This window comes from Sinocyclocheilus anshuiensis, unplaced genomic scaffold (assembly GCF_001515605.1).
Source record: "Sinocyclocheilus anshuiensis isolate Anshui unplaced genomic scaffold, SAMN03320099.WGS_v1.1 scaffold373, whole genome shotgun sequence".
Lineage (NCBI taxonomy): Eukaryota > Metazoa > Chordata > Actinopteri > Cypriniformes > Cyprinidae > Sinocyclocheilus > Sinocyclocheilus anshuiensis.
The window spans coordinates 1,500,476-1,517,472 of NW_015537962.1; the positions used below are offsets into that span (position 1 = coordinate 1,500,476).

At 35.7% G+C, this 16,997-nt stretch overlaps 1 protein-coding gene across 1 annotated transcript; it reads right to left on the reverse strand.

The window, feature by feature from the left end:
- Window positions 1–627: 627 nt before the first annotated feature.
- Window positions 628–15,433, reverse strand: LOC107667560 (sushi domain-containing protein 1-like). The gene is made up of 18 exons (XM_016459253.1): window positions 15,412–15,433; window positions 14,115–14,243; window positions 12,897–13,040; window positions 12,664–12,813; window positions 10,179–10,331; window positions 9,442–9,621; window positions 9,034–9,213; window positions 8,766–8,945; window positions 6,055–6,234; window positions 5,684–5,863; window positions 4,279–4,443; window positions 4,079–4,170; window positions 2,770–2,956; window positions 2,189–2,282; window positions 1,147–1,402; window positions 1,009–1,048; window positions 827–920; window positions 628–722 (listed from the first exon to the last, which is right to left on the reverse strand). Exons 1-18 carry the CDS (start codon window positions 15,431–15,433, stop codon window positions 677–679), a joined length of 2,472 nt encoding a protein of 823 aa, XP_016314739.1. The 3' UTR covers window positions 628–676.
- Window positions 15,434–16,997: the final 1,564 nt, after the last annotated feature.

The window sequence follows — 16,997 nt, forward strand, 5'->3', positions numbered from 1 at the left end:
TTAGTAGAATAAGTTGCTGTACTTGCAAAGTTACTTACAGTCAGCAGAACGTCTGTTGAGCAACCATCAAAATAAAATGTTAGTAGATATTAAGCAGACAGTCTACTAATACTCTAATGACTGCTAGTTGACATGTAGTTGCAAAGTTATTTATAGGTAGCTGAATGTCTAAAGTGGACTATCAAAATAAAGTGTTACCGGGCAGGCAGGCCTATCCATTTTTTCTTTGTTTTTAGCAATTAAAAGCAATTACTCTTATTTAAGAGACACCATTTCATTGTCATACTGATGAACAGTGGTAGTGCACTGCCATCTAAAGGACAGATTTATGTTTTTAAAAATCCTCATTGCTAACTAGGTGATCCATCCTTATCAACACTATGAAAAGCAATGGATGAACAGTCTGGACAAAATTTAATAGTTCAATATTAGACACTGAGAACCATGATGAATGCTGTTTGCTGCTATATTTTCATTTTTTATTTTTCTTAACTTAGGCTATTTGTACCTCACAATTTTTCCTCTAGTGTTTTAGTTGTTTTCATTATAATAAAATATAGTCCGAAATTCAGTAATATATTGCAGGATGTTTTTGACTGACGACACAACTTGACTCCTCAGTTTTACAAACACATCGCCTTTATTTCAAGGAATCAGTATAACATGTTAAGATGGTTTATATTGCTGCAGAAAAAAATCTGGGACTGGACTTTTTACAGTACCTGTAAAAAAAAACAGAGAAAGTAATTTGACAGTGCTTACAAGAAATATGAGGCACAACATTTTCATCCTGTTAATTAATAAAAATACAACACCGCAATCTCACCAGCTGTACCAGTATCCCATGACAATGACTGAGCCAACAGCACTTATGGATCCAACAGTTACAAGAGCAGATATCTTCATGATGTAGGATGTTCCTAAAGTGAGAAGAGAAAAGGAACCACTTCACATGTTTTACACAGAATTTGTAGGTGTCACAAAGCAGTGTTTATTTATGACCTTTACCTCTGGCTTTAGCCCAGATCACGCAGGACTGTGTTCTAGGCTACCAAAGAAAACAAAGAGAGAGAAATTAGAGAACCAATCAAAAAAAGTATTAAATGCACTCATTTTACAGACACTCTTTTAAAGACATCTACCCACCTTTCCCCACTGACACACAGTGCGGAGGATAATATAATAGTCTTTTCCATTTTCCAGAGGTGCGTTGAAGAAGTCTCCATACTGCTGCTGATCTCCTACAGTGAAGTTGATTTCTGCGGCCAGACCGCTGAGCTGTATCTGGGCCGTGACGTAGCCTCTGTCACATCTCTGCTGCGCGAGGAACCGCGGACTTACAGACGAGCTGCAGTCAAACAGCATCACACCCTCGACTGGTATCACAAACACCTGAAACATGCTGAACACACAGACACACACAAACAAATCATTCACAGCAACTGAATACAGAATTATCTACAATAGCTGATATATTCGGCATATGCAGTGGGGAGCACGTATAGAGTTTTTTAAAACCTGTAAATAAACAGCTTTAGGAATTTATTTGCAATTTTTGTTTTTTTATTTTATATTTAAAGGGATCTCTTATCATTTATTCACCCTCATGTTGTTCCAAACCTGTATGACCTTCTTTCTTCTGTGGAACATAAAAACAGATATTTTGAAGAATGTTGGAAACTGAAACGTTTTGGTTCCCATTGACTTCCATTATATGGACAAAAGAAAACAGAAGTCAGTGGGACCTGAAACTGTTTGGTTATCAACATTCTTCAAAATACCTGCTTTTATGATAACAATTTTCATTTTTGGGTGGACCGTCGCTTTAAGCTTATTATATTATATTATTATATTCATATTTGAGACTGTACTATTTCCAGCAAATTTCTGACATTGAGCATCTAAACTCCTTTGCACAAAAGTTCAGATCTGAAGTTCATCAGATTTTGTTCCTGTCAGCTGTCATGAAAGCAAAGGAGACACAAAGACATCCTCAAATTCAAGTACATTTTTCAGTGCACATTTTCAAAAATTGCTATGCTGATAAAATAATTGTAATTAAAACATTCGTATTAAATTTAGAAAAGTATGCAAAATACAAGCATTTTCAGTCTGGTTTCAGACGTTTGAACCTCAGATGCTCAGATGGCATTAACTGTTTATGTAAAGCGATGTTAAACGTCCTTACCATATTGAGTCAAGTGTGTTGGTCGATCTCCGTAATTTGAGAGTGAGCGATGAAGCTTCTACTTCACTGTATTTGATTTCTGGTGTGGGGGGGACTAACAGAACACAAGAAACCTTATAGTCAACATGAACTAAGGAATAAAATAAAGTAATTAAAAAAAACAAAAAATGAAATAACTGAGATAAAATATAGGCATGTTAAAAAAAATAATAAAATAAAATGTAAAAATCAATACAAATGACAATTAAAAAAACTGCTAAACTACTAAAATAACACTGGTCTGTACAAACTATTGGTCAGTTTAAATAGCTGTTAAGGCATTTCCTTAGGCAGCTGTTGCAAGTAATGCAACTTTTCTAAAAAACATTGCAGTAATGCAATAATAGCAAACAACAATATATACTAAAAAAGCATTATATCTTAATAAACTTGACCTGCTCTGAATGTTTTTCACTGAATCTCCCGTTTTGCTCAGAAATGTTACATTACACAAGTAAAATTGAATTGCAGATGCCATGTCATCTGGACTTTAAATGTTTATGATTATGGATGTTTGCATGAAAGCAGCGTTTGTTTTGTACCTGGTATGCTAGTGTTTGCTGTAACTGTAGACGTGGCTTGTGTGGACTCTGCTGTAATGGTTATGGTGTAGTTTGTGGCAGGCAAGAGATTCAAACAGAGAACAGGCCACAGGGCCGAGGAGCTAAAGATCTTTTTTCTCCGGTCACTGAACAGCTGCTCGAAGTCTCGCAATCCAACAAATGTCACCTGTGTTGAGATGTTACATACAACCTCATTTATGATTTAAGAAGACAACTCGTGCAAAGACATAGCTTAATTTCTTTAAAGGGGTCATATGATGCTATTTTATTTGGAGTAACAGAATATGTTGACATGCTTTAATGTTCAAAAAACACATTATTTTTCAAATACTGTACATTATTGTAGGTCCTATATGCACCGCCTCTCTCAAACACGTCGTTTTCAACAAAGCCCCCTCCTTTGACAAGCGCAGTCTGCTCTGATTGGCCAGCTGACCCAGTGCATTGTGATTGGCCGAACACCACAAGCGCGCGTCGGAAATGTAACGCCCCTTACCATAATCGCGAGCGTCAGCTTTCAAAGTAAATATCAAGACAGTTAATAATGTCGTTAGTTTTACCATCAGTTCAAGCCCGAAAGCGCAACAGAGTCGCGTGACAGACACCGTGATGATGCAGTACACAAGCTGCGGTTAAGACAGCTGACGTGCTATGATTTCTGACAGGCAGTTCACTCTCCTGTGATGTGACCCTGTTCCCCTCACACACACACACACGACGCGTTACTCTGCGCTGCGCAAAACTCCGCCAGATTGTCATAGCAGTCGGAATTGACCCTTTTTTTTTTTAATAGCCTTTGTGCACAGCCAGCCTTGTACTCTTCTAGGTTCAAAAAACTGTCGTCCATAAAATGCGTTGCACAAATTCGAACATCTGGGTTGTGCTGTTCTGTTGTAAATAAATCTTAACCAATGATTCCTAAGTGCATCTACTTCTGGAAGGCCAAATAAAGTGCTTTTGCTTTCACACTGAAATACACAGCATCTCCCTGACATGGCTGCATCAACAGTACTGCTGTTCCTGAAACCATACCTTCTTTCTTTGCGTGCACATTTGGGCGGCATTATGCTAATATTTCCACATAGTGACGTAGACATGTTGGGGCGTGTTAGAACGAGGCGTTTTAGGTAGGTGTGGTTGACTCTTAACTTTTATAAAGAATATCTCTTTGGATTTGAGACTTTAGTCTTTGCAACTTTACAGATCTTCTTTATGCACCAAGAGCTTGTAACACTCCAAAGAGAAAGGAAAAATTGAAATCGCATCATATGACCCCTTTAACACTCACTGTGTATTTCTCCCTATAACCCTCATTCTCTGCATTCCAGCGTAGGCATCTTTCATTAATCACCACCAGATTGTTAACTGTCAGTTTCAACTCTGTAACACACAAAGTTAGATACAAATTAGATCAGACTTTATGCCGACAGTCACATTTCTGAGACTATGGTCCACTTTCCCTTTGTGCTGAGCAGTGCGGATGTGTACCTTTGCAATTCAGGGTGGCTATCTGCCACTTTCCAGTGATGTCACATATTGAAATGTCACTTCCTGTGTGTCTGTAGTGTCCTTTAACACAGCGGTGGATCACTGCAGTGCTGTTGTCCCATGCTACCTCTGCATGTGGCACCTCTGGTGCAGAGCCACAATGTGCTATAGAGAGAGGGAAAAAAAACAATGACAGAAATGGTTCTGAAATTTGTGGATCTAAATATAGAACATTTGTTACAAAATATAAGGACTTGAATTTGTTCTGTTATTCTAATTTTAATTCTAATTGTAATTAATTTTCACATTGTTTTGCTGCAGGGTTATTTCTGACAGTCTGTTTACACATGTGCATATACCTTATCATCTTAACTATAAAAAATAAATAACATTAATATAGAAAGTTTATATTAATTTAAAAGTTCATGTAGCACATGTTGTCAAACTATGGTAAAAAAAGCAATTTTCCACAACATTCTATATTCAAAATTTATTCTTGGTTATTTCGTGGCTCTTCGGGTAAAATGAAACACTAAATCAATTCAGGAAACAGCAAAAATGGGAAAAAGTGTAAAACCACTCTTTTGGCCAAAAGAGATGGTAATTAATAGAAAAGAAAAAGTATAAATATAAACTGCATTTCATCATTACTCCAGTCTTCAGTGTCACATGATCCTTCAGAAATCATTCTGATTTGCTGCTCAAGAAACATTTCTTATTATCAATGTTGAAAAGAGTCATGCTGCTTCATATTTTTGTGGAAACAGTGATACTTTTTTTTTTGTATTCTTTGATTAATAGAAAATTTAAAAGAACAGCATTTATTTGAAAGAGAAAACTTTTGTAACATTATTAATGACTTTTGCCACTTTTGATCAGTTTAATGCATCCTTGCTGAATAAAAGTATTAATTTCTTTAAAAAAAAAAACATTGAAACATTACTGACCTCAGCCTTTTAAACATAGTGAACGTCATTATAATCGGAATTCAGTTCAGTTTACCTGTACATGTTACAGACACTTTTTCCCATGTTCCATCTGATGTACATGTTGTCATGTTTTTGCCACTCTCCTGTTTGGCAAGTGCTGTAATGCTGTATTTCTCCAAATCTGTTCAGATAAAGAAACAAACTCCTCTACATCTTGGATGACCTGCAGGTGAGTACGTTTTCAGCAAATTTTAATTATTGCGTGAACTATTCCTTTGTCAGAAAGGATACACCTATAATTTTATAAGCAAGCATGATGGGACAAAATCAGCATTTTTTTCTGAAAATGCATGAAGCATTAAAAAAAAACTAATAAAAGTATTAATTTCTTTAAAAAAAAAAACATTGAAACATTACTGACCTCAGCCTTTTAAACATAGTGAACGTCATTATAATCGGAATTCAGTTCAGTTTACCTGTACATGTTACAGACACTTTTTCCCATGTTCCATCTGATGTACATGTTGTCATGTTTTTGCCACTCTCCTGTTTGAGTCCATATTTACAGTTGTACTGAACCACACTGCCCAGCGTAGATGCTTTGTTCCAGTTTATATCTGTTAGTGGGAATTCTGGGGGAGGCCCACAGTTTATCTCTGTTCAATGGGACCAGTGTTAAGCGTTAGAAATAAAGACCACTGCAAAAATGCTGTACATTTCCAACTGAAATACGTATGATGACCGTAAAGTGTAAAACAGCTTAAATGTTGTTCCACGAAAAAGAAAAAAAGTCATACGTTTTGAATGACACGAAGGTGAGTAAACAATGACAGAATGTTGTCAGTACCTTCACATCTCATGTTAACTTTGCTCCACTTTGCGTCTGAGTTACACAATGACACATTTCCTTCACCCACAGTACGAAATCCAGCTTCACACACATAAAGGGCCACAGAGCCCAGACAGGAGCTGTTATTCCACAACACAACTGAGTGAGGTAGTGAGATGGGGATGCCACAGTCTACTTCTAAACAAACACACATACAGACACACTGTATATGAGCATACATATCAGCTTATTAAAGAGAACAGCGCTGAAATATCAAATGGGTCATTCTCAGGAAATGGTCAATCTACCTAAAAAGGAGTAGTTCACCTAAAAATAAAAATTTGCTGAAAATGTGCTCACCCTCAAGCCATCCAAGATTTAGATGAGTTTGTTTCTTCATCTGAACAGATTTAGAGAAATGTAGCGTCAGTTAATATCTTGTGAAGCAAAAAGCTGCGTGTAATCATGGAGAAGTTTTTAACTACAAACTGTTACTTCCATAATCCATAATATTGCTTTCTCCAGTGGAAAAAGTCATCTGAATCAAGAGAGAAATATGCACAGATCAGGGACCGTTTACAAGCCACAACAATCCAAAACCAATACGTTGGTGGATTTTAATGTGGACAACAGGGGATGGACTTTTTCACTGCAGGAAGCATTATTATGGTTTATGAACTTGAATTTTGCCTAGAAAGTGATGGTTTAAAGCTAACATCTTAATGATAGATTTGTTTATTTCAAACATGCAGCTTTTATTTCACCAGACATTAACTGATGGACTGGAGTGGTGTGGATTACTTGAGGATTATTGTCAAGTTTTTATCAGCTGTTTGGATGCTCATCCTGACGGCACCCATTCACTGCAGAGGATTCCGTTGGTGAGTGCTGTAATGCTGTATTTCTCCAAATCTGTTCAGATAAAGAAACAAACTCCTCTACATCTTGGATGACCTGCAGGTGAGTACGTTTTCAGCAAATTTTAATTATTGCGTGAACTATTCCTTTGTCAGAAAGGATACACCTATAATTTTATAAGCAAGCATGATGGGACAAAATCAGCATTTTTTTCTGAAAATGCATGAAGCATTAAAAAAAAACTTAACTGACTTGAGCTGAATAATCACACTATTATCTTCTGTAGAGTTGCTTTATAGTAGAACTTAGTTTGTTTCATAACTAAAGAGCTTTTAACATTCATTTTAACATAATATTGAATTAAATTGAATCAAAATTGAACTAAATAAATGGCAGTTTCGTGAGAATGACCCATTCAAGAAATAAAGAGAGAAAACATGTCAACAAGAAATGAGATTTAACTCGATTTTTTAAGTCAGTTTAATATAATCTAAGTTGAAATGACTTGTACAGCCAATTCAATTATACTTAAAAATTTAAGGCAGTAACTGATTTCTTTTTTTTGGCATCAACTTAAGAATTAAAGTTTCTTTATTCTGTTTTTATTAAACATAATATAATATGTTCTACAAACTCCAAAATAATAATGCTTTTATTTGTGGATTTAAGGTTTGCATTTTAAGTTAAGCTAAGCATTAACATTACATAATGATGATGTAGAACTTGATTGGTTTGCCTAATTTGTGTATCAGTTTGTTAAGCAAACGTCCTCTGGAAGTTCAAAAACACGGTCACTCTAATGGTGACTTTAAACACAACTTTTACAACAAAATATAATCAAAAAGAGCTAAAACACCTATTAATTCTGAATAACAAATATTTATGTAATTATAAGTCTCCATGCTTTGAGCAAAAAAAATTAGCAGTCTGTTAGTTGGGCCCTTACTGCCAAAGGTCAAATTGTAAGTTCTTGCATGTTCAATACAGTATTTTAAGTTGATTTTAAGTAAGACCGAATATCACAAAAGCAAGAGACACAACAATTTTTGTGTGAAAGATTCGCAGACGCTCCTATGCACAATATTATATTGTGCATCAACACTGTGTCATCATTTATTCAGAATGCCTTTTCAAAATTGTATGGCTTTCTATCTTCCGTGGAGCAAAAAAGCAGAGCTGCTCTTTTCCATACATAAAAGAGAATGGGGATTTTTACTGTCAATCTGCAAAAACCCAAAAAAGAAGCATAAAAGTCACAGCAGGTGAGACTTGTTAACAAATTACATTGGTGTTTGTATGTCTTGTAGCCAAGTTTGAATATGCAGAATTGTACACGAAGAACATAATATGTCTTCAGAAGATTTGGAATATAGCAAATAGAGTTTTTAGAACTACTTTTGATATTTTTTTTGATAACTTGTATAACTTAACTTTTTTGATAATTGTTTAGTGCTTTTTGTCCTTTTTTTTTAGCTTGACAGCCATTCACTTTCATTGTACGGACAAGAACAGTGAGGATACTTTGAACCTTTAACATCCATTGAACCTTACTATTGGACAAAAGGTTCTTTATGGTGGAAAAAATGTTGTTTAGATGATTAAAATATTATTTACATTAAGAAAATTTTTTTCTTTTAAGAACTGTTCACTGAAAGGTTCTTTGGGGAACCAAAAAACGTTCTTCTGTGGCATCGTTGTGAAAACCCTCTTTTGAAACCTTTATTTTTAAGAGTGTAGGGAAGAAAGAAACTCGCACAGGTTTGGAATGGCACCAAGGTAAATAAAAAGATAACAGCATTTTCATTTTTTTGGCGAACTATTCCTTTAAAACTTTCTTCAGACATTAAAAAATGTGACAAGATTCTCTGTACCTTCACAAGAATAGTCTGGGTTACTCCACTGACCATCACTTTCACACACAGACACATTTCCTGTATCCAAACTGCGATATCCAACATCACAGCTATACAGAGCCACAGAACCAAGCTTACTGACACCGTTCCAGAATAACACTGAGTGAGGCAGGACTGGAGGAGAACCGCACTGAATCTCTAAACACACACAAACACAAACTCAACAGATTCTTTGCTTGAGATTCAGTGTCATGTTTCTGTGCGCATAATAAACAGAAGTAGATACCTTCGCACTGGAAGTCAGGATGGCTCCATGTCCCATGAGCAGTACATACTGATACATTCTCACGCCCACTGTTATAAAAATGTGGGTCACACACATACAGCGCCAATGATCCCATGCGTGAGATGTTATTCCAAACCGTTTTTGACTGAGGAAAAACATGAGGCTCCCCACAGTCCACTTCTATGTAAAAATTGATTATATTGTGTCAGTAAAAATATGCAATAAATTTGCAAAAGCCTGTGTCGAATCAAAAGGGTTAAAATCCCAACCTGCATTTTTATGTGTGTGTGTGTTTAAATGTTACATTATGGAAACAAAATGAGTGATGAACATAATTTCATGTTGACTTTCATGCATTACCCTTAATTCAAGATCTGGCAGACTGATTTGCTCAAACGTAAATATTACCTTCACAGACCAGACTGGGTCCATGCCATTTTCCATCCAGACCACAGACTGAGGAATTCTGTCCTCTCTTCCACTGAAATCCCTCCCTGCAGCCGTACTGGAGTTCACTGTTGTAGTGTGTGATCGTGGGGGAGAGCTGCGCAGCGTGGAGGACTGATGGAGGAGATCCACAGTCTATTACTATAGAAAACAGACACACAAAAACAGATCCATTACGTCATAGTAATATTAACATTAAACACACACACATTATATACTATGTATATATATATATCCTTGACAATTTTCTCATGCAACTTTCTCAGAATTTTATAATCTATGCCATTGCTACTATATTTTAAGAGGTTGCTAGGCAGTTACTAAGGTGCTCCTGGATTGTTGATAGGGTGTTCTGGTTTGTTGCTATAGTGTTCTGAGAAGTCTGATTAGGTGTTGTGGTGGTTGTGTTCAGGGTGATTTCAACAGCTCAGGTCCCTCCTCCAATGTAAATCGGTTTTATTCAGTGAAAAAAAAACATGCCTCTCCTCAATAAGCCACACAATTTGAAGTATCATTAATGCCTTAAGCAAGCATCACTAATATTTATTTATTTTTATCAGCTGTAGTATTATGAAACAATTAATGGCATGCGACTAAAACACACAGTGTTCTTGTAAATGAGGTGATATTTCTATAGAGGTCCAAATGAGTGATTTATGTACTGTATGACTTTCGAAGTGCAATTGCTCTGTTCTTACCCTTGCAGTAAGCCGCATCCCGGTATGGATTAAAGGGCTCTGACCCATACTGGACTGTGTAACCTGTCTGACAGGAACAGGTGAAATCTCCCTCTGTGTTGTGACAGAGACCTCCTTCACCACAGCCCCCCTGCACGCCACACTCATCTATATCTACATGCAAAAACAACATCATGAAGTGAGAGGAGAAATGTGCTGCCTGTTCAACATTATTAGGGGACGAGACCCACAGGGGAGATCATGCGGAGTCTAACTGCATACCACGTTTACAATTCCCGCCATTTTGAATTTTAACAAGCTGTGTTTTTTCAATTCTTCTACAAATTTTGTCCAGTCTTCACCAACTTTTACTCAGATTATCATGAGCTGATAAAAGTTCTCTTTTTTTCTATATTCAGAATCGTTCCCGAGAAATTATTTCACAAATTTGACGGTGAGCACGTAAAAGTGGACGTGAGGCTACATCTCCGCAATGCTTTAGCACAGGGGTTTTCAAACCTGTCCCGGAGGGCCCCCAGCTCCACACATTTTGTATGTCTCCCTCATCTAACACACCTGATTCCACTCATCAGCTCATTAGCAGAGACTGCAAGACTGAACTGGGTGTGACTGATGTTGGAGACATACAAAATGTGCAGTGCTGGGGGTCCTCCAGGACAGGTTTGAAAACCCCTGCTTTAGTGTACTTAAACCAAAATTGGTGTGTCTCATTATAACCACAACCAGAAGGTACCTGCACATTTTCAGCACAGCGCCACCTACTGGTCATGAGGTATAAAAAAAGCATATTTTTGCTCATAACTTAAAGGTTCGACCAAAAAATAATGAGACTGGTCTCTTTAGATTCGTTCGACATGCCAATTTTTCATTTGATATCATCGCTGGCCATTTTGGGCATCGACCATTTATAATTTTGTCATAAAATGCTATATTTTTATGAATGCATTGACATATCATTACAAAATTCGGTATGTGTCATCAATATCATGCTTTGAAGGTACTAAAATGGTTTTTAAAATTATATAAAAATTTCAAATCTCACCAAATTTTGCTCAGATTATTTAGGCTGAGCAGAAAGGAAGTTATGACTTTGATTTTATTCAATATTCAAAATCACTCCTGAGAAATGGCTTCATAAATTTGATGACGTGCATGCCGAAGTGAACATGAGACTATATCTCTGCAACACTTGCAAATATTAAGACAAAATTTGGTACCAGTCATGACAAGCATAACCTGACAGTTCCATGTAGTTTCAAAACCCCCTACTGGTCAAGAAATATAAAAATTAGATTTTTTTTAAAGGGGTCATTTAAAGGGGGTGATGTTGCTAAAAAGAACATTATTTTGCGTATTTGGTGTAATGAAATGTGTTTATGCGGTTTAAGGTTAAAAAAACAAATTATTTTCCACATACTGTACATTATTGTTTCTCCTCTATGCCCCGCCTTTCTGAAACGCATCAATTTTTACAAAGCTCATCGGTCTGAAAAGCGAGGTGTACGTTGATTGACCAGCGATCTAGTGTGTTGTGATTGGCCGAATACCTCAAGCGTGTCACGGAAATGTTACGCCCCTTACCATACTGTGATGCCGTGTCCTGGCGCCAGACAAAGTAGTTTCGCTTTCACAACGAAACACACAGCATCTCCACGACATGGCGGCGGCCTCAACAATACTACAGCAAGAATCAAAGTTATGCCTTCTTTCTTTGCGTACATTTGGGCGGTGTCATACAAATCTTCCCACACAGTGACGTAGACATGTGGGGGCGTGTTTAAACGAGGCGTTTTAGGAGGGCGTGGACCAGTCTTAACTTTTATAAAGAATATCTCTTTGGGTTTGAGACTTTAGTCTTTGCAACTTTAGGGATCTTATCTATGCACGAACAGCTCGTAACACTCCAAAGAGACAGGAAAACTTGAAATTGCATCATTTGACCCCTTTAAGTAATTCTGCTCATTTCGTTTCAAACCACTTTGGCAAAAAGAATCACCATAATGCTCCAACCAATCCAACTTTATGTGTTTGATGGGCTTGGCTCGGCCCCAAAATTGCTGCTTGCAGCTATATTTCCTACTGAAATCGTCATAACGGGATCTATTATGAGGCATTTTAGGGCCACATAAATAAATAAATAAATACATCAATCTATCTAAGATTATGATAATTAAGTCGAAGCAATACATGGTTAAAGTTATAAAATTTTGTTTTTAGTGTGACTTCTCCTTTAATGTATTTTGACACATTCCACTTGAAGCAACTCCCATTAAACATTGTTTACCCACAGTTGAGCAATACGTTTTGCAGAACTTAACATATTAAGCCATTCAGGATATATAACTTGCAAAACCATGTTCACACCCTTCCTGCAACATCTCTGCACCTCCTGTGTTTCAGTCAGGAAACAACAACTATGGGGAAGACATGGAGCTCGAGTGACACAGCTCTACAAATGCACTCATTTCCTGAAATGAAAACTCACCATGGCAGTACGTTCCATCATTGGGTATGAATGTGTTCATGTGATTGGATGGGCTGTAGCCTGCGAGACAGGTGCAGTAATAGCTGCCGTACGTGTTTTGACACTTGGTGTGATCGCCACAGATTTTACCCAGCTGACACTCATCTTTATCTGTATTAAAACAAATATAAAATATAAGTTTATCAATCAAAAAGGTATGCTCAGCTATTAAACAGTTCTAAGGATAATCAAACCTTGGCAGTAGGTCCTCCCGTTGCCAACAAATCCATACATGCAGTTGCACACTTTCCCCCCAGATCCATCAGTTTTATCATTACAGGTAGCGTTTTGATGGCAAGAGGCACAAACATCCACTGTGTCTGCCTTCACTGTTATATCTGAGGAGAAGAGTGAAAAACCTGGATTAACATTTCCAATTTAAAATAAAAATACATACTGACATGCATCCTTCTAGCATGTTAGATTTACAATTATTTAAATGCATGTTACTTCAATAATACAGTATATAAGATTAATATTTATTTTAAAGATATTTATATGTGTAATGCATAACATTTAAGTATTCATATTACTATATACATAAAATTAAAAAATATATAAAAAATCTGGGCTTTATTAAACCAGATTTTTTAAGCCTCTTTTTGGGATGTGCATTACTTTAACATTATAAAATAGTTTAATTTTAGTTTAATGTGTAATGTATAATATTTAAGCATTATATAGTTTTATTTATTTAGGTTTATAAAACCTAACATTCATTGTTATATCTAAGGAAGATAGTGATAATCCTTGATTAACATTTTCATTTTGAAATGAGAATGCTGACATGCAAAATTCTAAAATGTTATATTTACATAATTTTAGATATGCATGACTGTAATATTATATATTTAAAAGTATTTTAAAGATATTGAATAGCATAATTTGTCATTTATAATATTTATGCATTCATATTACTGTATATATAACATTAACAATTGGGATTTTTTTATAAAACATGTAAAAATAAGTTATACATTTAAAAGAAGAAATATATACAATTCTACACAATTTCTAGGAAGATTTGTGACATTTCAGACAGTAAGATTTTCAGTGAAACTCAAGGAACATCTCAAATCATGATCAACTGGTTAAAGCAAAAGACAAACCAAATACTTTATCAAAATCATGTTCATTTTATTTTAATAAACCTAATTCACAGTAATAGTTATTCTGATAATATCATTTGTAATTAAAAAAAAAAAAATCACTCTTGGACTTCTGGGCCCCACTGGATCTACTGCAAATAAACTAATGCACAGTGCACACTATATAACATTAAAATAACAGTTTTGTCAATTAATAATTACATAATTGTATTAATTAAAGGATTAAATAATTTTATTCAAATCTCTTGTGACTGTGTATTTGAAAATATATTTGAAGAGTGTGATTAATTGTTTGAAACTGACCTTTAAAGATGCTTTGAATCATCAGAAAGCATAAGGCCACTCTTACGACTGTCATCGCTGTTTTTCTCTCCTCTGTTCCGGCAAACTCAAAATATCCACAGTTCTGTTCCACATTTCTCCTAATTTCCCCTTAAAGACCCTCCTCCTCCATTCTGAACTCTGTTGATAGTGGTGAATGAGTTAGTTGAGGTTAAGCACATCTCCTCTCAGCATTCTGTGTGGTTTGTAATGAACGACTGTTATCATCAGCGCTGACACATTCAGTTAAATGTCGCTCTGTATGAAAGGGAACCTGCTCATTCTTATGGCCAGAATTGATGCATCACTGGCCACATGCTGATTATGGCTATTTTTGGTTTCCGTTTATGAAAGCTGCCAAATTGCTGTGAATACACCCATCTTTAATGATGGACCATCTACGAAAAATTCATGATGCTATTTAAAAATATTATAAAAATATAATAATAAAATAAAAAATAATCGTAATGAATAATAAATTAAAGTCAAATCATAAATTGTCTTACCTTTTTGGAGGTGCAAATTCTGGTCTACATGTTTCTGATGCACAAAAGAATAACCTACTTCAAATTAAACAAATGAAGTACTTTTAAAACAAATTAAGTACTTTTTTTTTTTTTAAGTACAATTATTCTAAAGAACAATAACATTCACGAAGGTCACGAAGAGTACAAATACACTTCTGAGTGTATAAAAGTGATACATTTACAGCGCCAACTCTGACGGGTGGTGAGTTAAAGATAAAAGTTTTCTGCCCTATCACCCTCCTTGCACACCCCTCAAACACACACACACACACACACACACACACACACACCAACTCCTCCCAACAAGACACACACCCTCACTCAAATCATCCGGAACCCTCCACTGAGATGAGAAACCATTTCCTCCACCTGACTGTACTGCACATGTGACTCCGATTACAAGACAGGAGAGAAAACAGAGCAAGATCTGTGAACATATGCAAGGCTTTTATTAAAACATACAAAACAGACACAGTTATAGCCATATGAAGAGATGCAGCTCATGAGCACCATACAGAAAATGTGGCATTTTAGAAAAGTTCTGTTGTCAGAGATGCTTGTCTGTGTTCTAAATGGAATATTAGTGCATACTGCACAGTATACTGAATAGTACCTCTCTCTCTCTCTCTCTCTTTATATACATATATATATATATATACCGTATGTATGTATGTGTGTGTGTAAAACAGTACGCTGTATGCTAAAGGTTTAAAAAAGTAGTATGCAACATTGTTGTCACATGACACCATTACATGCAAGATAACTGGATGCCATGCTTTGAATTGGTTGCCTTAGAAACTAAAAGCTTTTTTAACTCAATTATGCATAAAAATGTTGTGTGTACAAAAATCTTGGAAGTCCGATAAAAGATTTGTTACAAAACATAATAGTTTAAAATTGCAGGTGATATTACTTCGGGCTCATTTGTCACACTGGCAAGGGAAGGTCAAATTGGGTGCACTCAATGTGGGACACAATATTACCTAACTTAGTAACAAAATTACCTGTCGGTAAGATTTTTTTTTCTTTTAAAGAAATACTTTTATCCAGCAAGAACACGTTAAATTGATCAAAAGCGACAGTAAAGACATTTATAATGTTACAAGAGATTTCTATTTCATATAAATGCTGTTCTTTTGAACTTTCAATTCATCAAAGAATCATGGTTTATATAAATATATTAATCAGCAAAACTGTTTTCAACATTGATAATAATAAGAAATGTTTCTTGAGCAGCAAATCATCATATTAGAATGATTTCTGAAGGATCATGTGACACTGAAGACTGTTGCAATAATGCTGAAAATTCAGCTTTGCATCACAGGAATACATTACATTTTAAAATATATTAAAATGGAAAAGTTATTTTGAATTGGAATGATATTTCATATTACTGTTTTTTTCTGTATTTTTTATTAAATACTGTACAGCCTTGGTGAGCAGAAGAGACGTTAATTGTCACTATAGTGCCTCAAAAGGCAGAACATGCTTAGAGCTCTGTTAATAACGCAATGTGACATTTCGATCAACCACCGACTGAAATCGAGCTTGCATAGAAGAATCCACGTTTAAATTTTCCTCTGGTTTTGTGCAGCTGATAGGCTAGTACCTGCACATTTCCAGCGGTGCTCTCCGACCTCTTAAAAGCTCTGCACTGAATATTTCACAAGCCCACGGTTTGTCATGATAGAGTTGTCATGATAAATAGTCAAGTTCTTCCCTACCTTTTTTCCTCATTAAATATTCTTTCACTTGGAAATGGAAGTCGTTTTTTTACTTTAAAATGTATGGGGGAGAAAAAAGGTAATTGCAACTTTTTATCTCACAATTCTGACTGTCACAATTCTGATATGAACTCAGAACTGTGAGAAGCTTACCTTTTCATTTCTTTTTATTCCGTTGCAGAAACGGCCTTCCATAACATTTAGGACAGTAGCAAAATAAGCTCAATTGTAAGGGTCAGAGAGAGAGTTAAAAATGGTCATAAAAACTTAATTATGACTGTTTTTGGTTCAAGAAACCTTGACAAACATTATAAAATGTCCTTCCTTTCCTTTTTCCCCCATTAAAATATTCTTTCACTTGGAAATATGTCACATTATGGAAGTAAAATAGTTTAAAAATGTCAATTTATGACTTTAAAAGACGAGTAGCAAAAAAGGCTTGTTTAAAGGGGTCATATGATGCGATTTCAATTTTTCCTTTCTCTTTGGAGTGTTACAAGTTCTTGGCCACTGATGATTCAAACGCGAGTTTTGAGTAAAGTAGCACTTGTTGTTTGTCATTTCTCTGATCACAAATGCAGACAGAGTTTTATGTTTACGCGGCACGATGCAAT